Genomic DNA, 20423 nt, shown 5'->3' on the forward strand with positions numbered 1-20423 from the left:
GATTTCTCTGAATGGGCAGTAATAAAAACTAAGCTGAAAATAAAGAAAAACAATACACCATTTTAAGAATAGTATTCAGTGTTATGAAGATAAGTGAAGCTTGCTTTTGATAAGACCAATTTCATAAAGCACTGCAGAAACCCGAAATCACGTGGGCTTACAATAAGGGTTGGTACACCGGTACTCATTAGGTTACGATACAATTTACCTAACATTTCAACTTTCAGACGACAAAATTTTCGATTTCTTTAAAGCTGAAAGTCAAGAAAACCTCAACACAACGAACAGATCGATGTTTGAGATAAGGAAAACACATAAGAAATTTCTAATTGTCGACCACAAGAGGTTCTAGTTATAAATCCTACCAACATGGTCCGCCAATTCTTCTCATCAACATGCCACACCCGCCATTAACTCGTACACCTTCAAACCTCTTCCCGCTCTTGTTCTTCTCTGCCAACTGTCGACCCTTCCCTGTGTAGTCGTCTTATAAGCGCATCTGCTTTAGCGTACCATTGCTTCTTAGACGTCTCGAACGCACTCCGCATCTGCTTCCGCTGAGTGATGACTAGCCACAAGACAAGCACCAGTATGGTGAAAGGTATGGTGAAGGCCCAATACATCCAAAAGTTCTCACCCACAACGTCGTCTCCGTTCCAATTCAACGACGGCACTGCGAATAATGCGGCAATGAAAGTTCCGGGTAGGAACACCATCGTCATCACCGCGATAACTTTCATAGACGAGCTGTCCCCCTTAGCCGCTCTAGTCAACTCAACACCAGCCTTAGCTAGCTCGATGCTGGCCATCGTGTCTTCGCGCATTAGTCTCCGTGGAATCTAATGTACGTAGTGTTAGTGCTAAGTGTTATCCTTTTGATATGTTGATAACTAATAGTACCATCTTACCCGAGAGAGAAATTCATCACTCCTTTGTCGTTCAAATTCAATTCGGCGCTGAATCGAAGGCAGGCGCAATTCCATCATCCTAAATGCCTCTCTTATATCCAAATCGCCATCAAGTATGTCCTGAGATGATGTACTCGAATTTCCCTGCTCTGTGCTTCCATCTATATAAGCCCGCATGTAGCTGGTAATGTCATTGATACAATAGGAGTCGCGCTGTATCAATCGTAGATTGGTACAATTATTATCCCATAATTGAAGATTTTCCTCGTCGAAACGACCAAAGTCTTCACTGTAATATTTTGGAAATAACCAGAAAATGTGGTCTGTAAACAAACGCACGAGAAGAAATGGCAAAAAGTGTTTGTCTTGATATAATCTCGCATTTGCTTTCATAAATTCGGCAGTATACTTCAACTGTCTCTTTGAGTCAGAACCAGTTGTCCAAACAAAAAAGAAGCATGTCGTGGATCTAGTTGTTTGGTTGTATGATCCTGCCGAGCCTCAATTAGTGGGAAATTGCTAGGTCAGAACGATATAACATCGACACATTGCCCAATCGGTTTCTATCTGGTACCCTTAACCAGGTACCTAGGTACTTACCAGCCATAAAAATGTAGCCGGTCTCAGCAATCATATTGATCACCTTTCCTTTTCTACATAACTCCCGTTCCATCATATCACACCCAGTGGCACAAATATGCGAATCAATCAAATACGTCTCGATGCCTAGCTCCATGAGCACATCCAAAACCCAAGCAAGCTCCCCATACTCCTTTGGTCGAGGTTGAACAAATACGGAAACCGTGAACTGGACGAGTCTGAAAATCGATTGTTCAGAATCGGTTCGGATATAATTCTGAACCTGATCCATGGGCATCATTCTTTCCGAATAAATAGCATCATTCCCCGAACTCGAGATCTCGAGAACTTTACACTCGGGGCTGAGGTTCTCGACTCGATGGAGAAAGCGGTCGCGGCCTTGTCGCCGAAGGCTTTCCATCTCGTTCGCTGCGTGTGCAATAGAGGGGTCTTACGTGCTTAGCATTCTGGTAAGGGGTTCGTTAACAAAGAAGAAATGGAAGTGACGCTCTAGAAATAGAAGAGCACTTGTAACGAGAATTTAACGAGAACATTGAATGAGGCTAGGCTTCCCAGCATATTAATTAAGCGCTTATGTGTGTTGATGGCTAAGCTGATTCCACGTAGCTTATCTACCCCTAGTATGATAGGCACTTCCAAGTGGAAGGTAACACTTGGCTTTCTATTAGGTATTCATGCATATGTGGTGGCGGCAAGCATACAAGAAACTTCTACGGTTTGGTATTGCACATATGTACCATCCTAAGAACGCCATTGAAACTTGTCCTAAGTCTAGACCCATGTGACATGCTTTACCTTAGGTACCAAATTTCGTGGGAAAGTCTCGATAGGGTAATAGGATTGGATATTCCAACCCAGCGTATATCGTAGTTAAACTTTTCATTGACCAAATAACACACTACCACGCTTGATAATTGTTTCTAGTTGTCGTAAATGCTCAACACGTTGTACATCGAATTTCCGCAGAGAAAATCCTTTGTTGGGTTGATACGATGGTTAAATAATTTTTTGAATTGAAACGCAACCTCCTATTCAATCCAGCGCGACGTAGACACTTATTTTCCTCCCCAGTACTTCTTGACGAAGTCCTCCACTTGGGTAAACTTATAGTCAGGCAGGAGCTTGTTCCACTCATCCGTAACGTTATAAGCACCGCGATGGATGGCTTGTAAGATTCCCCTAGTTGCATATTCCAGGAACGCCTCGACAACCTCCGGCGCAGCAGTGTGGAGATCAAAACTGGCATCAATAGGCGGTGCTTCTGTTTTGGTCTTGGCTTCAAGGTCTTCAAGCTTGTACCATTTGACCGTGAATGGCCTGCCTGCGGAGATCGTTAGCGGCGTTTTTTAATCGAAGCAGCCACTGATCATCTGCCTATGTCCAGGAGGAGCGCGGACTTACCAATGGACTCTCCGAGTTTAAGCATCTCTCCAATAGTGACTCGAGATCCGATCATGCCGCCAATTGCTGGCCATTCGCCTTCATACTCAACGGCGCGAGCAGTTACGGCGGCAATATCTTCAACAGTTACCCACGTGATGGCATCGTCAAGCGCCCCCTCAATTGCGGAGGTTCGCTGGTTCTCGAAGTCGAACAGGAAGGGGATCGTGGCGACATGCTTGGAGCTCCTTTGCGGGTGACTAAGGTAGCCCATCCAAGTACCGACCTGGAACCTGGTATATTCAATAACCTTCTTCTCCTTATTGACTTCCTCTAGATAGTGGGCGACCTCAACCTTGCCCGCATACCACGGAATGACATCGAGCGAGTCCTCCAACTTGACTCCACTAACATTCCGTCAGTACGATGATAATAAAATGATTTCTCTAAGAAACGACTCGGGGGACATTTTAGAAGAATAAATGCTTACGTTGCCCACTCGGATGGAGCGAAGCGCTTCACACCAGCCTCGATAGAGGCATCAATTAGTCGCTTCTGTATCTCGTTACCTTGGTCGGAATGGACAGGGAAGAAGCATATGACTGTTTCTACGCCCTGGAAGATGTTGACGAGTTCCTTTTTATCATCATAGCTCGTCTGCACATATTTGACTCCAGGGATAGGTGGGAGTTTGGTAGGATCCTAAGTTTTATATGAGCCTCAGTTAGGCACTTAGGGAATATGAGATTTCCAGATTATCACCTTTCGAACTAGGCCAATGATCTCGTGCTTCTTGGTTTCAACAAGCTTGTCAATAACTTCCTTTGCCAACTCTGTAGGAATGGGTTAGTAAAGAGGTGGACGTAGGAGCTGGTTAGATTCAGGGGTAAAACGCCACAAAAGCCACTTACGGCTTGTAGCTGCCACGATTGCGACCTTGACCATGATGACCAAATTTCTTCCCCAAAAGAAACTATGCGTAATATTCGAAGCTTTTGTCTGGAAGATTATTGCGCTTGTGTGGAAATTGTTGAGGCTGTTCTCTTCTGACACAACTGTTTCCTTTCTTAAAACCCATCATACTTATATTCTTCTGTCGCCCTTACAAATGGAGCGCGTCGACGGCGCAGCATTATCATGGCGTGATAGTAGTGATTCATGTTGAGATATGTTCACGTAACTGTCAGATTGGAATTGAGTGGTTTCGGAATCTTTGAAATCCAATACACCCGACTCTCTATCCCCGAGCGGTTACGTGATCGGACGGAATTGTGCCGTGCCAAGCCGCCTCCCTGCTGCCGTAATTACGTCTCTCAACGCCAACGCCAGGTTTGGAATCCTCGCAGGAACAATAAGCGTAAAATCTGATAAATCAAATGTGAGCCCGGAATCTTTCCACACCGCGGTTACTTAACTGCTATGATAACCGTTTCAATCTCGCCCTTGAATTATTCAATATGTCAACTGTTTCCAGTCCTCAACAGGTAGAGATGGTGGCGACAGGGGACGCAGATGATGCACTTCGGGTAAGCTTATGCTCAATTTCTCCGCTAACCATCGATCTAACCCGACCGTAGCGTCGACGCGAACGGGGCCGTCGATCCCAAGCTGGTTTTAGGAAACGCCAAGCGGAAGCGCATCAGCATATGCGAGATCAAAATCGCCAGCTGAAAGCTGCGATTGAAAAGTTGATCAATACAACCCGCGGTGACGAGCATCCGGAATTGCTCAACACCATATTCGAAGTGGCCGAGGCTGCTGGTATCGATGCCCAAAGACCTGCACACTGTGAAAGCGTTCAGCATTGGCCTAGACACGTAAGCTTCGAAAACAGCCACATCTCCTCGTCTCGAGTTGACGGCGAGGTTGACATAACTATCCACGCTACGACAAAGGATATTGTCCCTGAAGAGGGTGACCAAGGGTGTTCTAATTTGGACTTGTCGACTCCGTCCTCAGCTTCATCACAGCGACTTCGATGCGGTATATGGCTAGATCACCAGTATTACATGCGCATATCCGTACCACCCGACGACATCTTACCGTATCTAGGACCGGGTTCTAAGACGTTCGCCGGAATCCTCTTCTGGGATTTAATGGATCACAGTCAAAATAAATGTAAGCGTCCGCACTCGGACGATGTCACCATCATCCGGAGAGGTCTGGGCCACTCGAAGGTGACGGAGAATTGGGCAGTTAGTTACATTCACGCCATGGTTGACGCGAGGCAAGAGTACAGACGGACAGGGTCGATAAGTCCGCAGTACGCATCAGCCGCGGAACAGGATCTGGGAGCGATGGTGCGCGATCGCATCACCGCAGAATACCAGGCGCAGGGAAAGGACCCCAACCAGTGGCTATCTACCTTGGGGATTGAAAAACGAGTCAGGGCCATGGTCAGCGACGACGCCTTTGCACGTTTGGAGGCGGTTGCGAAGGGCGAGGGTGACCCTGCCCTACGACAGTTCTTTGAGAATATCGAGTGCAGGCTTCACGAGACTTGCATATGCTTTGGTGATGGGCCAAGGTGGAGTATAGACATTGTGGATGGGCTATTTCTCAGCTGGGTCTATACCGCCTTCCGGTCTCCTACGTGACGGAGATTTAGGGAAGGATAAAGCACCGGCATGTCTGTCTTGTGTGACTGTACCTATATTAGGACGTACATATGTAGTTTACTTTGGTAAGTAACGACCTCGGAGATATGTATGGCATTACGAAGTACTGAGCATGTTAGAATTAGACTGCCTTCATTTAACTTAATTGGCTAAACCACCTTAATGGTCAATTGGCCCAGCCAATCAACAATTGTGCTTTCCTGGAGATAGCGGCGTTGCACACTGTGGGTTTAGTGTCTGATTTTAAATCTCGACCCCCTGAAAATAACCCACCAGATGCCGGCTCTAGTGCAGTTCTAGATTATCACAGTATTGGCTACAAGGCATGATGTCCCCAGAGTCAAATTGTTTATCCGTCCACGCGCACAACGACTGAAGCGTATGCAACTACATATTATCAATTGAACTATGAGAGCAGCGCGCGAACCTCCCACCGGCAATATATTAACAAATGTCAAGGTGTTATGTGCCAGGCTTGGGATCCGCCCCTGATCTTTCTTGATCCGTAGGTCATGCCACCCCATCCCCCACAAGGCTATTCCCGCTGCTGCCGCAAAGCCCGCCACTAGGTAGAATACATGGTTGATGCTGTTTGCATATGCGACGAGTACGCCCGGCAACTCGTTAGGTGGGACGATGGTGTGGAAGTCGGTGCTTCTAGCAGATACAACGGCCGCGGGGTCGACCAGCGGCGCGTGTTGACGGAGCTCTTTTGGCAGCGTCGAGCCGAATATGACGTTCATAAGGGTCAGTGCGATTGTTGGACCGAGGTTCTGGCAGAACATGCAAAAGGAGATGCCAGATGCGAGTTCTTCACCGCCCATAGCGACTTGGACGTTGGTGATGGCCTAATGTAGGCTGAGTTAGCCATGGGCGAGGAGGAAAAGGCTTACGTGCCGAAATGCTAGGGGAAGACGAACCAACTGTAAACCGGCACCGGAGCCGATACCTCCCAAGATCTGAAAACCGACCCATTTTCCAGTTGAGCTGCCAGGCTGGAGGATAGAGTAAAGACCGCTTCCAACGGACAGGAATATCGCCGAGAAGATAGCCACGGGTATTACGTAGCCTATCTTGGTTACTGGAGTTGGCTTGTCAATACCTAGGTACACATACACCTGGGGATGCTCATCTGACTTACCCGCGGCACCAGCAGCACCGGCCGTGAAAGTTTGCGCTAGAATCATTGGAAGAAGATATACGGCACTGAGAAGCGCACTGGCTCCGTTGACAGCCTGGAAATAGAGAGGAAGAAAATAAATTGCCCCATAAACAGCTGGTATGAGTAAAGCGGTATGCAGCCCAAAAGCCAGCACGCTGCCGCGACCGATCAGGGCGCGAAGTATTAAAGCGTTCTTACCCCGGCGTTAATTCCAAAAAAACCAGACAAATGCTGTTGCAAAGGCGCCAACGAAAAGGTTAATTACTTGCAATAAATTCCAGGGGTAGTTCACACCCCCAAATTGCAAAGCGAGAAGGAGTTCTAGAGTCGCCGGCGCAATAAGAAAAAAGCCTACGAGATCGAGATGGTGGTGAAGTTTCGGAATTAGAGACCATGGATTTGGCTTCTCTGCCTCTCTTTGGAGACGTAGCAGAATAATGGCGATGGCCGCCAAGCCGCCAGCAGGCAGATTCACATAGAAGCCTATCTCTGTGAGCTGAATGCAAGATGGTAAAGGATTGTAGACAACGTACACCAACGCCACAAAGGGTGGAACCAATCTCGAATATGCCAAAGAAGACTAGAAAGGTCCACTATTCCCGTTAGGTCAACCATCTAAACATGGATACAACACGCGACTCCAACGGACCTTTGTGCTGAAATACGTGTAAATCCTGCCGGTCAGTAGCTGAGGAGCCGCCCTGAAGCGTTGACGTTAGGGAACTTGGATCACGCAGCAAGTAGACGGAAGGGTGATACGTACGTGCCAAACTGGTATACACTGGCATACCACCCAATGCCGGGAAGGGAATGGAAGGTGTCGGTGATGCTTGGGATAGCCTAGGGCGACAATCACGCGGTCAGCTTTTACTCAACTGACAACCAACTCGCCATCTTTTGATCCTATTGAAGCAACCTACCGTGCTAACTATCATGGTGTCTAGTAGGATGAGGAAGCTGGCAAACGCGACGGCGGCCACGATGACGGCTAGCTTGACCCCGGTCACATACTCCTGGGTGGGCTGCGAGTTGCCGTCGGGCGATAGCACCATCTTAATGTCAGTATCTGGCTGCCCGGCAACATGACCAACGGGAACAGAGCTGGGCTTGGGCTCGGATGCTGGCGCCGACGAGGACACAGAGTCAGGAGAGTGGGTAGCCATGATGGCAAAAAACGTTAGTGTGCAGCGCTGAACGGTATGTCTAAGCACATGCAAGTAAGAGGAGGGAGCGAAGAGGAGTAATCGAAGATGTGAGCATAGATCGAATGGAAAACTAGTGGGTATTCTAAGTGAAAATGACACCAGGGTGTAATAGTGTAGTCGCTTTCATGGCATCCATCTCATTCAATACTTGATACAAGGCTGCGTTGGTTAGGTAAAAACAGGTATTGGATGTATTATGCATAATCCTTTCCAAGGTGCCTATAGTAAGTATAAGTAGGTATATTCCTGGGCGTTGCATAGCATACCGCAGATGGCTAAGCTTTGTAGTCCTAAGTTCCTAACCAGTCCTTGGCCAGCACATATGTATTATTTCTGTCAGTCGTTGCTCACATCTCGGTTTCATGTATGGTTCTGGGCACTTGTCAGGCACACTCCCTGGCGTTTACATCTGCCCCCAAGAAGGGTTTGGGTGTGTTGGTAATATACTCACCACCAACAGCCTTCAGCCTTAGTCGCCCTTACGTATGATACCCCACGCTCCGCCGACGCCAAGGTTCGGAGACTGACAAAGTCGTAACCGGTATGAAAGCTGTAACAGCTTTTACATATTGATGTTTATAGAGTAAGTTTGGCGAAGGGCTAACTTAGCATGATCAAAATTATGACATGGCGTAAAATGAAGTGCAACAAAGGGGCATCGTGTAGAAATCGTTGTTTTTACTACATGACCTAGTACTTGAAGGAGAATCTAAAAGCTCGTAGCTGTCATAAGGAAATACATGATTGCCATACTACCTAAACATGATAACCTATCGTGATAATGACCGGCTTCCCTAGTAATAGTGACCTGATGTCGAGAGAGAGAACTGTGAGATGATTCTTCAAGCCTTCGCGGGGCTAGACGGGTCCCAAACTATTTCCAACGTCGACAGCAAAGATCTCCCAGGCGCGCTCACCCCCTGGAGAACGAATCTTTCATCGGCCTCTGCAAGTAGAGCTTTCCACTCATGCACGTATCTATGACGACCATTGAAAGAGGCTCCGGTATTTAGGTCCATGGCCCTATAAATTTCTATCGTTAGATTTTCTCATCATCCCAAAAGCGATTACCACGGGGCGACATACCTCAATTCACGCTCTCTCCACAACGGAATCTCACCCGGCTCGGGCGCCACCGTATCCTGTATAAGGATCTTTGCCCCAGGTCGGAGTGCTGGGATTTGGGCTTTCAGGATTCGGAGAGCGTTTTTGTCAGGCCAAATCTGGAAAACCAGGCGGAAGAGGTAAGCATCGGCTTCCACAGTCTGCGTTTCGAAAAGTCCGTTTGCCTTGAAGTCGATACGGCCTTTCAATTCATCGGGAATACTATCCTTCGCGCCCTGAATAACCATCTCCATGTCCTGCACTAGTAGCTTGACCCCCTGAAAGCTCTTCGCCAGTTCCGCGGCGACCTCGCCTCTGGATCCACCAACGTGGACGATGAGCGCGTTGCCTAGGGAGGCCCAATCGTAAAGATTGGGGACGTCCGCAGCGGCGTAACCTGGGAAATGATCGTGGGCTTTTACTGCAGATGCAAGGCGCATGGCGCACGCGTGGTCCTCATGGAGTACATCGAAGATTGACTTGTCGGTATTGTTGGCAAGAGAGAAGCCCTATCAAGATTAGCATGATTATCAAAGTCTCGGGGTACGGGAGTAGACGGAGAAAACGCCATCAACCTCAAGGGTCGGAGATGCGTACGGTATTGTTAGCTTCTTCCGATCCTGGCCATTTCTGGATCGCATCTAGCATCTACGGCAAAGAACCTACGTTAGTTTCTTTGTTCACGGAACTTCGAGTTTAGGGTACACTTGGAACGCTAACCTTGGTAGCAGCTGGCCAACCATCCCACGCACCAAAGCTAAGCCAATCATTCACGTATGGAAGGGTGAAATACTTGGAGATCTTCGTATGAGCGACCATGCCAGGCTTGGGTTCTCTGAAGATACGCATGGACATCGCGTGCCGAACCAGGCGTCTGACAAGGGGTTCGTCCAGCTTCGTTTTCTCTGCAATTTCACCGAAGGAAACTTGGCCCCGAGGAGGGACGATATCGGCGATGTGGAATCGGCACATCGCGTCAATGCTGATCATGTTGGTGGTCTTGAAATACTAGTTTTAGCTTGCTAAACGAACCCATTGGGGCTAAGGAACTCTTACGGCACTGAATTTGAAGGTCATCGGGATAGGATCCATAAGTAATTCATGCAATTCGGCAGTCGCGTCAAGCACAGCATCTTGAAGATGGAACGTGCTAGGGGGAAGACGTTCTGGGCTGTCCTCGTCAAACGATGGAGACGGCACTCCTTGGGCTGATAGAAGCTCTTGCAGTTCTGCGACAGAAGCGTTGATCTTGGCGGCCAACTCCACGATTCGGGGAGTCTTGTTAGGTGATGCCATGGCCACTATGATGTGGAATGAAGATGCCTGAGTAGATGAGAAATGTGGGAGTAGAGACGAGAAGAATGGTGAAGAGATGTCTGTTCGAAAGGGGACGATGCCCCTCCTTATCGATCGCAGCGTGGTCGGAGCTGCTTTATGTTTTCTTTGTGGCATAGTAGACATCGGCCCTTACGAGGTTTATAAGTAAGGGGTGTGATGTTGGAGAGAACCCTGGTATGTCTCTTGGATTAGGGATACCCCATTAGCTTTTTACAGATTCACGCCGCATCCCCACTGCCCCTTGCCCTCGCAAGATTCTGCTGCAAAGCTGGGATCGGTAGCTGTACCACAGTTCGGTTTTAGAAAGCCGCTTTTATGACATGCCGCGGCATTTTATCATGAAAAGGATAGTCTACCGCCGGTTGCGTGGCGGCAATGGGAAAAAGCCTTTTGGTTTTGCTCTCAGGCCTCGGACACGACCTACACAACTTCCGCGGTAGATACACACGTGGATAGACGGCTCTTGTCAACTAGCTGTCTGTTTAGTTGCTTCCAAAATCAATCCTTCTTGCTTGTGAGACCAAGGCCAAGTACACTTTACGTTGTCGTAATATCCTCGTATCGTCTTTGCCTCAAGTAGAAATGAGTTCCACTACTATCCAGTACGGAGAGCTTGCACAGCCGAATGAGTTAATTCTGAGCGACCATAGAACTACAACTGCTCAGATCAAAGATGAACAACTCCGCCGTCGCTTAACTGAAGGCGACCGTGAATCCGGTATCTTCTTAGAGGAGCCGAGACATACTATGTACAGACTTGGACACATTGTATGCAGAATTGCCCATACGTCATGGTTGAGTTGTCTCTAAGGGTCATTGGCACTTCCAACTTCCTCTGATACTCATCGGTATAAAAGCTAAGACTTTTGCCGCTTTGGCAGCGGAGCCTCAATCTCACTAGCACTGAGCTCTCAGGAAAGATTGGTGTGAGCCTCAGTCTCTTGCTTCCGGCAGCGATATCCAAGCCTCACTGGGAGGGTGATCCTTCAAGACCGGTCAGAGGCCGTACAGAAGGCGAAAGCAGCGCTTTCCATCTTCGCAAATATCGAAGGTGAGGCATATGATATCTCTATGCCCGAGCCAGTCAAAGGTATGTCTCACTTTCAGAAGTCTTATATAATGTATACCTATCTCAGTTAACATCTGCTCGTTCATTGCTCAGGAGCCTGATGCTACTATCTCCGAGAGATCTTTCACTCATTCGCATATGAACAATGCCTTGAGGTTTTAGTAGGCAATATTAAAGTAGTCATGACTGAAGAGTCGGTGATGATGATTGACGAGACTGTCCTTCCCGAGGTGTCGGACTGAGGGGAGTTTAACATGATAAAAAAGTATTGATGAGCGTTGGCAAGTGTACTCTTCGACCATTTTTTCTAATACTGACCACTTTTGCGTATTTTGGAAGCTGTGCGCGGTGTGTACGCTCCTCAGCAGGGGCTACACTTACAAGTTCGGCGCAGAATATTATTGGTGCTGATTTGAAAAATCTACAGGCGCGAAAGAACGGACGGAGGCTGAGTAGGAATAGGTGCTCGAGGACGCCAGACTGAAAATGCATGAAGTGGTGAAGTATGATGAGGAGTACGATGATTGTTTGATCATTGCAGAGATGAAATTGAATATGAGAATGGGGCAGGCAGCGTTTGTGTTGGCGCGGTTGGTTGCAAATTGTATGTAAATTGGACGTTGGTGGTGTTTAGGTAGCTCCAGCAATATTCTGCGAGCTATGATGTGGCTAGGGTGTGGCTAGGTATGGCAGTGCGCGGGGACCTCAACGCACCTGTATTAGTAATGAAGAGGAAACTATTGATGAGTCAGCAAACTGTGAGCCAATCGGCAAAAAACTAGTGAATCCAGTCTCATTCAAGCCATTGGTTACGTAAGTCACTGACATAAGAGCTGTTGAAGGGATTCGGCAGACTAGTATTTAGCTTTGAAAGCAGATGTAGCAAGAAGATGCTATGAATGGTAGATTGATGTTGTCTTCTAAGTTCTAAGGTAACTTCAGGTTCAACAAGTGTTCTCTAATACTAAGGATGTCACATGACAGCAGCTGCGGGACTATTAGGTACAGTAACCTAGGCAGTATAGCTGACAAATCCTAGCTTAAAGGTACCTAGTAGAAAAGAATTAAAGAGGATAGAATGTTGTATTATTGTTGGTTTTTTAAGCTTTAGAATCTCCTGCAGAGATTTTAAATACCTCCCATAGTGTAAGTAGTACTTTCCTAGCTTGTACACTCCATTTAATACGAACATATAAAAGCCCGCCCCAGGCGATTCTTTCCTTTAATATAAATCTTATTTTGACGGTAATAACGACGTAGGCCGAAATAGATTAATCCTTACATAACTCTAATAACCTATAAACATAGTTCCCATACGCCGGATAAGCTAGACACTTACGGGCCACCAAAATAAATCGGGTCCCTCCACTGCTTACCCAAATCCCCGGGACGAAACTATAGCCGGAAGGGGAATAAACGCAAGCTATACTAATAGGAAAGTAGATATTGACGGGCCAAAATAGACAACGAAAATAAACGGCAACGGCAGCACGGCAGGCCGAACGGACAAGATATATTGGTAGGTTTAGAAGACGAGGAGATAGTGCTCCCAGACAGAAACAATAGCAGGCGAGACAGGGCCTCTTTTGATGTTATTTTTTTGATAATAGATAACTTAATAAACGAGTAACTAAACAAGTAATTATTTTGATAGAATGTTGTAACGATATTCCCATACGTAAGCATTCCGGTATGAAGGCACTAGAAAAGAATTAAAGAGGATAGAATGTTATATTGTTGTTAGTTTTTTAAGCTTTAGAATCTCTTGCGAAGATTTTAAATACCTCCCACAGTACAAGTAGCACCTTCCCAGCTTGTACACTCCATCTCTAGTATGCACAGGGACCGTATTAGGTAAGCAGAGCTAGTGTCAATATGACCGACTCATGTAAAGGATGCACCCAATCAATTTAAAACAGCTGTAGCTATTACATAAGGGAGCGTAAGTTGCTGAATTGAAGCTATTCAGGGCTGTCATTCCAACCATAAGACCTTCACTAGTTAGGACTAGATAGGAATAGGGAGGGCGAGCAGGCGACGGAGGGCACTAGCGAGGGGCAATATACGACGATTTAAGATCGCTAGATCACTCGGGCCCAACGCGAAGTATGAAGCCTTACTGAGAAGAAGTTGATAATAGGAAAAGAAAAAGAAAATAAAAGGAGAGGAGCGTGTGTGTGTACAACGCGTAGTTGATTTAAGGTGAATTCCCCCTTAATACTATGTACACGTGACCCCCTTCTGTGCCCCTATTGGACAACACTTTGGCACTGGTTTACTTCACTAAGGACGGCAAGATATCATAGAGAAGTTGTATAATTATCAGATAACTTCATTTTATTGGGAGCTCAAGATTAAGGAAATTGTGTTCGTTCAAAGTAAAGGAACCATCCTTCGTGACTCAGAAGACAAACTCCAAATAGGAGGAAATAAGGGAAAGGGGGGTTTGGTGGGTTGAATGTTTTTTGGGCTGTACCGTACCGAACCCTCCTTAATAACTTGTATTCTCCCTTTTCCGTTCGTAATATTCTTTCCGTGCCCTTATTTATTATCACAGAAATTTGCTAACGCTGCTAAAGGGTGGGTTAATATCCAAAGGTATATAAAATCAGAATTAACTCTTGAAAAATGCGATTGAGGCTTGCGTACAAGATGACAAGAGGTCGAAAGAGTCACATCAAAATAGCGTGAAAGCCAAAGAAAGCCTATGCTAAAGAATGATACAAAATTTCCCATGGATTTAGGTCCTCCTACAAGGCCATGTTGTTAACATTGTGTAATCAAATCATGTTCAACGCCGGTGCCAACAGTTTTGTAGGTTAGGCATATTTTAAGGAAGGTACATGATGCAAATACATTCATGTTTTGTCACGCACGACAAAGTAAAAGCTGGGGCAACCTTTAACAGACAGCTGCCACTGTAATGATCTCGTTACCGACCACCTATTGTCAACCTTTTTTTTTTTCCTCGATACCTTTCTTATCCTTTCCTTATCTCCTCGACAAATCTCAAGTTCCTAACACATTATTTTTTTCCCCGTAGGAAAAAAACATCTCGGACTCGCAACTTGTACTCCCAGACATGAAATCAATTATCCTGTATCCAGATTAAACGCGTCCATTCCAACTACATCACATCATGTCGACCCCAACCAACCTCAGCGTCGAGAGCGATCTTGATGAGCTGCCGTGCTCATGTTGTTTGGGTTCATTTCCTCCAGAAGAAGTGCACAAGCTGCCCTGTTGGGACATCTACTGCAACGACTGCGCACGCGAATTGTTCACAACGTCCTTCCAGACCGAAGGAAAATTCCCACCTCGCTGTTGCGGCCAGCCTATCAACCTCACGCCGCAACTATTTTCCATGCTCGGCAAGGATATCTGGTCTGTATACATCGCAAAGCGCACCGAGTTCAAGACTGGCAGGCGCATTTACTGCAGCAATGTCGACTGCGGATCGTTCATCCCCGACGACTTTAAATTTACCGGCTTTGCCGTCTGCAGAGACTGCGATTCTTTGACCTGCACCGAGTGCAGAAACCCGTGCCACGAAGGAGACTGTTCCCTCTACGACGATTCAGCCGAGTTGAAAGAACTAGCTAAGAAAGAAGGCTGGGCCGAGTGCTATGAGTGTGGCCGCATGATCGAGAAAGTAGAGGGCTGTGATCGCATCGAGTAAGTTTCTTATTCGTCTGCTTTTCTATACTATTATTATTATCACGAGATAGCTAACGTTTGCACCTCTATAAGGTGTGCTTGCGGAATGAGCATTTGCTACACGTGCAAGAATGCGATAGGGAAGTGCACTTGTGAACCAGACCATCGCCCCTTACCTCGTGGCCGACCGCTCCAAGACCTTGGAGGATTCGACAGACAAGAGCACCAGGATCGAGCTGCCCGACGACAATTGCTGAAAGGGCTAGGACGAGGAGAGTCCGCACAGAGTAACGAAGAAGACGATGAAGAAGATGATACGGTTCCTTCGAGTCCCCCGGTTCTCATGGCTCCCTCTGCCACAACTGATCAACCAACTCCGCCATTCCGACGTCATAGGCAGCCCGCGCATGGTTGTAATCACCACTCGAAGAAAGTTCCGGTCAATTACACGAAGATATGCCCACGATGTCAACACCTTACCTCTTCGTCTATCATGCAGTGTAAAGGATGCGATCTCCTTGCTTGTTGGAAGTGCTTCAAATTTATCCGGCGTGATCAGAAGCATTAAGGTTGTTGGAGGCCAGGGCGACTATGGAGGTTCATGTAGGAGGCCCATGACTCGAGAAACGTGAAGTCGATGGTATAGAGAATGGTGTATAGACGTTTAGTTTTTACACATAATTATGATGCCTCTCCCCCTGTCTTACGAATTGTCACTGGAGCAATGTGTTGTTTTAATCGTACACGATTGAACCTATCTCCAGGAGCATTCCGTATTAATAGCAAAGTTAAATTAAATTACATGGAAAATATCATGTCACCAATAGCGCTCTTGCGAATCATTAATATTTCGGAGGGTGAATGTAGAGCTACCTAGGCTCTTATTGACATAATGAATGACCTAACGCAAGAGGAAAAAGAGAATAACGGAAAGGGGGGAAGGCTTGGAGTAAGCTATAATTTGAGTTGTATTAATGGTAACTATATCAATACTTCTTGGTATTCATCAGTTCCAGCCATTCATTGAATATCATAATATGTAATGACAAGCCATAGATATTAGACATTATAAACCAACCTTACATACTTAATAGTCGAAAATGACAATTGGATTCAAATAGTATTCAGAAAGAACAAGTGAAATAGTTGATAACTTCAATGGAGGCTAAAGAAGAGCAAAGTGAGAACCAGGTACCCAAGAAATAAAACTACTCGGTATTTGGTAGGTATATTAAAAAACAGAATAGAAAAAAAAAAGGTTGAGCAATGTGTGGGTTCCCATACTGCGCGTATGGGTACTGCCTTGCCTCGCGCAAGAACCGCCTGACTAATGGTTAGAATCCCACGGAATTTGTGGTTGTGGGAATTGTAATGCAACGGCCTGACTTTATTGCTCTAAGTGTCACTCGAACCCCGACCTTAAGAGAGCCCCCAGAACCCACCCCACACATCAGACCGTTGCACTACACTGCACCTTCGAGTGACCTTGAGAATTTTGAACTTTAATTGAGGTATATAAGGTATCTAGGAATTTAGACAGCACTGTACGAGATGAGTCATCAAAGGAACAAATTGTCAGACCCCGGGTCCACATAGATCCGGCCTCCTAAGAGGTATCGTCAACCCTTTTGTCTACCTTACGCATGGACCAGTTACCAAGCTACTCGTGTGAAGTCCTATGTCGAGGCCTGTCTCTCCGGGAAGAGTCAAGATCATCGAATCCAATGGCGTCCATACTTTTAGTTGGCCCCTATTTTCCTAGTACTAAATATTATTCTCTCTTTCTAAAACATTCACCTCCTTAGATATATAATAAGGGTTGGATATACCCTGCTACTAATGCTTCTGTTTTGTTGCTCTTGCAGTAAATTGTGTATTTTTACTTATTTATTCTTCAATCAAGCCATAAATTACAAGACTTTAAAACGGGGTTTATTCATTAATGCTAAATCAGAACTAAGAGATGTAAACATATATCAGTAACCGAAGTCGGCATTCCCACTTCACTAACTAAAGAATCAACATGTTTATAAGCATTGAAAACTGTTTAAACATATTATTATGTTTATATCAGATGCAAAGACAAGTAGTTTTGATCAAGAGATCAAGTTCCGTAATCTCCGATAGGTGTACGATGTCACTTTTAACTTGGAGCTTTGGGCACTCGGTGGCGGACAGGTCGATGAAGCAAACATCGTCCGAAGTTGTTGTTCTTAGACACGTAGAGACGTCATTGCATCACGAGGGGTCATTCCTAACCTGTTTGGCAGAATAAACTTCTCTAATCTTTCTTATCAAATCCTCATGGTTTTACAGTACGACGTTTCCTGGGGCAAATTTACGGAGTTGGCAAGTATTCACTCCTGGACAAGGCAAATATGGCCACTCCATCCACACTTGACTCCTGAATGACTAATACATCCAACTACGAGTGCGCTACAGCTATGAAATATACGAGATACTTGCCTTGGCAAAATTCTCAGAGTTGGAAAGGACTCTTAGTGATTAAGGAGAAAATCACAGGGTTAATAATATTTACTTGTCTTCTTAGCGTGTATTTGCAGATGAGATGATTAGGAGCTACACAACAGCCGCAATAATGAAGTTGTTCTACCTTCATACACTACTCACATTGATCAGTATGAGAATGATACAACATTCTCCTGGATATGCCCTATTTCAATCGAATGCTATTCAGGGTGAAGATATCATCATAGATAACGCGACTAACCTAGGTAATTACTTCATTTGATTTATCTAGGAGCTGCCGGTTCTTGCCGAGTCTAGCAATCTACCTATCTCTGTATATGGTGTTTGTAAACTTATGGTTATCTCTGACTGCCTGAGAAGGTCACTCGTAACCTACGTAGTTGCAACTAAAGGCTCCAAGTATCACAATGCCTTTGTCTGCTCATCATCCGAATTATCGCAGAGGCTCAGGTGCCCTAATCAGAGTCACTTGCGTCTTTCGTATAGCAATCTTTGGTTAAAGAATACTGTGACTCTACTTGGCCATATCGTCTCGAATTCATTTCCCATTCGTATATATTCATCATGAACCCTAACCCTTCCCAAGCTTACAATCCTCATAACACCAGTGTTGACCACCACCCTTGCAGAACTTCAAGCTCTATCTGCCCTCGTTGACAACATTCATAACATACATATCGCCATGAGTCAAAATCAAGCTCCGTGGCCGGGCGACAAGTTGGTTAAAACACCCCTAATATTTACCTCCAAGCGTTAACATGATACAGGATCCCCAACGTGTCGAGGAATGCCCTTACGCAGTCGGAACGGGACCAGCTCCAGTCCTTCGTAGTACCCCCCTCGACTTCGCCTATGCAACCTCCAAACCAAGTAGGGGACCAGACTCTTAGCCATTACGGAATGAATTCTACTTCAACGTCGATCACTCCCCAGTTAACATCGACGCCATCGACATATATCTCAGCGCCACCCATTTCGAATTCACAATATTCCCCATCGATTCCTACGCCCCATGGATCCACGTCCATGGTACCTCACCAATATACAAACTATGGTTTTTCCAATACCGTGGGGCTTCAGAACATGGCAGCACCAATGAACCCGACGTTCGCCTACAACCATCAACAAAACAGTAAGTACGGCCTTCAAGGAATGATGTGTAAATAAACTAACCTTTCGAAGCTCATATGATGCCAAACGCATCAACCAATCAGCATAGTCAGTGGTCATCTCAACAGAACGATTCTAGTTCGGGGATATTCGCGTCCCAGAGCCAAGGGATCACGGCTGCGATGGGTTCCGAGCCTATTCCACAGAACCAGATCGCTTCGGCTAGTCAATATACCATGTTCCCGGGTATGGGCTCGCCTTCGCAGGCCATCGAAGATGTCGCCGGACCCGTCACTCCTACGGGTCACAACGGGGTTTCCCCTGATTTCGACGAGGGCACATCCATGAGTCCGCACGCCGGAACCCATCAGAACTCCAGAACCAGTTCTGGCTCGACTTCGAACGGCCACCACCGATCTTCGAAGTCCAGAGATAAGGCGCCTTTCAAATGGAGGCCCGGCATGAAGGAGCGGAAGATCACGGACGAGATGTCGCCGGAGGAGAAGAAGGAGGCGAGCGACTGGAACTACAAGTACTCCGAGGCCAAGAAGGCGCATACCCGGGAGCAGAACCGCGTTTCCGCCCAGAAGAGTCGGCAGAAGAAGGTGGAGCTGCTCGAGAAGACGAAGACGCAGGTGGAGCGCCTGGAAGAAGATAACACCCGGCTGCAGAACCATATCGTGGGATTGGAGTCGGCGGTGCAACAGCTCTCGAACGAGAACATGCACCTGCGCAGCAACAACGAGATTCTGCGCCAGCGCGTCGCTCTTCTCGAGCAACAGATCCAGGTCCGCAACCCCCACGTGGCTCTACCTGCTCTCGGAAACCAGAACCATACCCCTACTCTTGCTCCGGGAGTATCGCAAGCTCAGAACTTCATGCAGGCACCGACTCCCGTGCTGAGACAGAACCCCACGCCTACCCAGAACGTTCTCCAGAACGCCCCCCAGGCTCAGGTAGGCCTTGATTACGGCCTAGGTTCCACCCAGAATGCGCAGACGCTTGCAAGTAACGGTCCTATAGACCCTAACCTGCAGTCTCAGCAACCTCAGCAGCCGCAACAGCCACAGCAGCCTGATAATGTCACACGCGAACAACAGGATGATTTTATGGTGGATTGGATGCAGGTTTCCTTGGGTGACTTCCAGAACTCAGACCCTAACAGCCGGCCCTGGAGCCCTTCCAACGGTGGCGCCCAGTAAGTCGGGGACGGGCGGGGAAAAGTTATGTTGTCGTTATCGGGAAAGGCTTGACTCTGCGATTGTCCTCTGGATGTCCTGTTCAGTGTCAGTATCTCCATTGGCTTGTGTGGGTCCGTCCCAGGTCTTCCTCTCAGGCTAGACTAGAGGATATTAGGAGAAAATTCGTCTTCGGTGTTGGAGAAAGGGTACATTGAAAATGTTATGGTGATGCGTATTAGATTAGCGGATCTTTTCCCCTAGATAGGCGATGAATACGAATTATGAATCCATGATTTTAGTATCGGTTTTCGAAGGATTGGTGATGAGTCCTAGTAGCGTATGAGTAATTCCCGCTTGAGATCTTGTTATAAGGTATAACATATCTCGCAGCACTTGTTGTACTGTATGATAAATGCGCGATTTTTTTGATTCTGTCGGCACAGATGCGTAGTAATATATTATAGGCGGCGAGCTCGTAGATAGATACCCGAATTAGGTTCTCCCACGAAACTGTCACAAGATATGGACATATTAGGTTGGCGCAGTACTACTGCGATATATTGAAAGTGTAAACAGAATCCGGTGGGTGTCAAGGTATAGC

At 46.6% G+C, this 20423-nt stretch overlaps 7 protein-coding genes across 7 annotated transcripts; 3 read left to right on the forward strand and 4 right to left on the reverse strand.

Annotated features, from left to right (window-relative positions):
* Positions 1 to 125: 125 nt before the first annotated feature.
* On the reverse strand, positions 126 to 2119 carry F4807DRAFT_425425 (uncharacterized protein). The gene is made up of 3 exons (XM_047997963.1): positions 1509 to 2119; positions 909 to 1399; positions 126 to 839 (listed from the first exon to the last, which is right to left on the reverse strand). Exons 1-3 carry the CDS (start codon positions 1906 to 1908, stop codon positions 426 to 428), a joined length of 1305 nt encoding a protein of 434 aa, XP_047854548.1. The 5' UTR covers positions 1909 to 2119; the 3' UTR covers positions 126 to 425.
* On the reverse strand, positions 2108 to 4070 carry F4807DRAFT_425429 (NAD(P)-binding protein). Its single transcript, XM_047997964.1, has 5 exons — positions 3800 to 4070; positions 3651 to 3721; positions 3379 to 3590; positions 2910 to 3295; positions 2108 to 2829 (listed from the first exon to the last, which is right to left on the reverse strand). Exons 1-5 carry the CDS (start codon positions 3831 to 3833, stop codon positions 2564 to 2566), a joined length of 969 nt encoding a protein of 322 aa, XP_047854549.1. The 5' UTR covers positions 3834 to 4070; the 3' UTR covers positions 2108 to 2563.
* Positions 4071 to 4074: 4 nt separating this feature from the next.
* F4807DRAFT_82381 (uncharacterized protein) lies at positions 4075 to 5720 on the forward strand. The gene is made up of 2 exons (XM_048003534.1): positions 4075 to 4414; positions 4466 to 5720. The coding sequence occupies exons 1-2, from the start codon at positions 4346 to 4348 to the stop codon at positions 5483 to 5485; spliced, it is 1089 nt and encodes a 362-aa protein (XP_047854550.1). The 5' UTR covers positions 4075 to 4345; the 3' UTR covers positions 5486 to 5720.
* Positions 5721 to 5855: 135 nt separating this feature from the next.
* F4807DRAFT_460318 (MFS general substrate transporter) lies at positions 5856 to 7831 on the reverse strand (the record flags this gene model as incomplete). Its single annotated transcript, XM_048001509.1, has 9 exons — positions 5856 to 5878; positions 5934 to 6354; positions 6427 to 6587; positions 6648 to 6861; positions 6934 to 7151; positions 7204 to 7261; positions 7318 to 7369; positions 7432 to 7508; positions 7589 to 7831. The coding sequence occupies 9 exons, from the start codon at positions 7829 to 7831 to the stop codon at positions 5856 to 5858; spliced, it is 1467 nt and encodes a 488-aa protein (XP_047854551.1).
* An 884-nt stretch (positions 7832 to 8715) lies between these two features.
* Positions 8716 to 10273, reverse strand: F4807DRAFT_451620 (sterigmatocystin 8-O-methyltransferase; the record flags this gene model as incomplete). The annotated part of the gene is made up of 5 exons (XM_048000249.1): positions 8716 to 8896; positions 8960 to 9486; positions 9575 to 9625; positions 9698 to 9976; positions 10034 to 10273. 5 exons carry the CDS (start codon positions 10271 to 10273, stop codon positions 8716 to 8718), a joined length of 1278 nt encoding a protein of 425 aa, XP_047854552.1.
* A 4250-nt stretch (positions 10274 to 14523) lies between these two features.
* Positions 14524 to 15609, forward strand: F4807DRAFT_460320 (uncharacterized protein; the record flags this gene model as incomplete). The annotated part of the gene is made up of 2 exons (XM_048001510.1): positions 14524 to 15059; positions 15135 to 15609. 2 exons carry the CDS (start codon positions 14524 to 14526, stop codon positions 15607 to 15609), a joined length of 1011 nt encoding a protein of 336 aa, XP_047854553.1.
* Positions 15610 to 18213: 2604 nt separating this feature from the next.
* On the forward strand, positions 18214 to 19843 carry F4807DRAFT_467506 (uncharacterized protein; the record flags this gene model as incomplete). Its single annotated transcript, XM_048002490.1, has 3 exons — positions 18214 to 18248; positions 18299 to 18663; positions 18714 to 19843. 3 exons carry the CDS (start codon positions 18214 to 18216, stop codon positions 19841 to 19843), a joined length of 1530 nt encoding a protein of 509 aa, XP_047854554.1.
* Between the last annotated feature and the right edge of the window lie 580 nt (positions 19844 to 20423).

The sequence above is a fragment of the Annulohypoxylon truncatum genome, assembly GCF_022578515.1.
Source record: "Annulohypoxylon truncatum strain CBS 140777 unplaced genomic scaffold F4807scaffold_15, whole genome shotgun sequence".
NCBI lineage: Eukaryota > Fungi > Ascomycota > Sordariomycetes > Xylariales > Hypoxylaceae > Annulohypoxylon > Annulohypoxylon truncatum.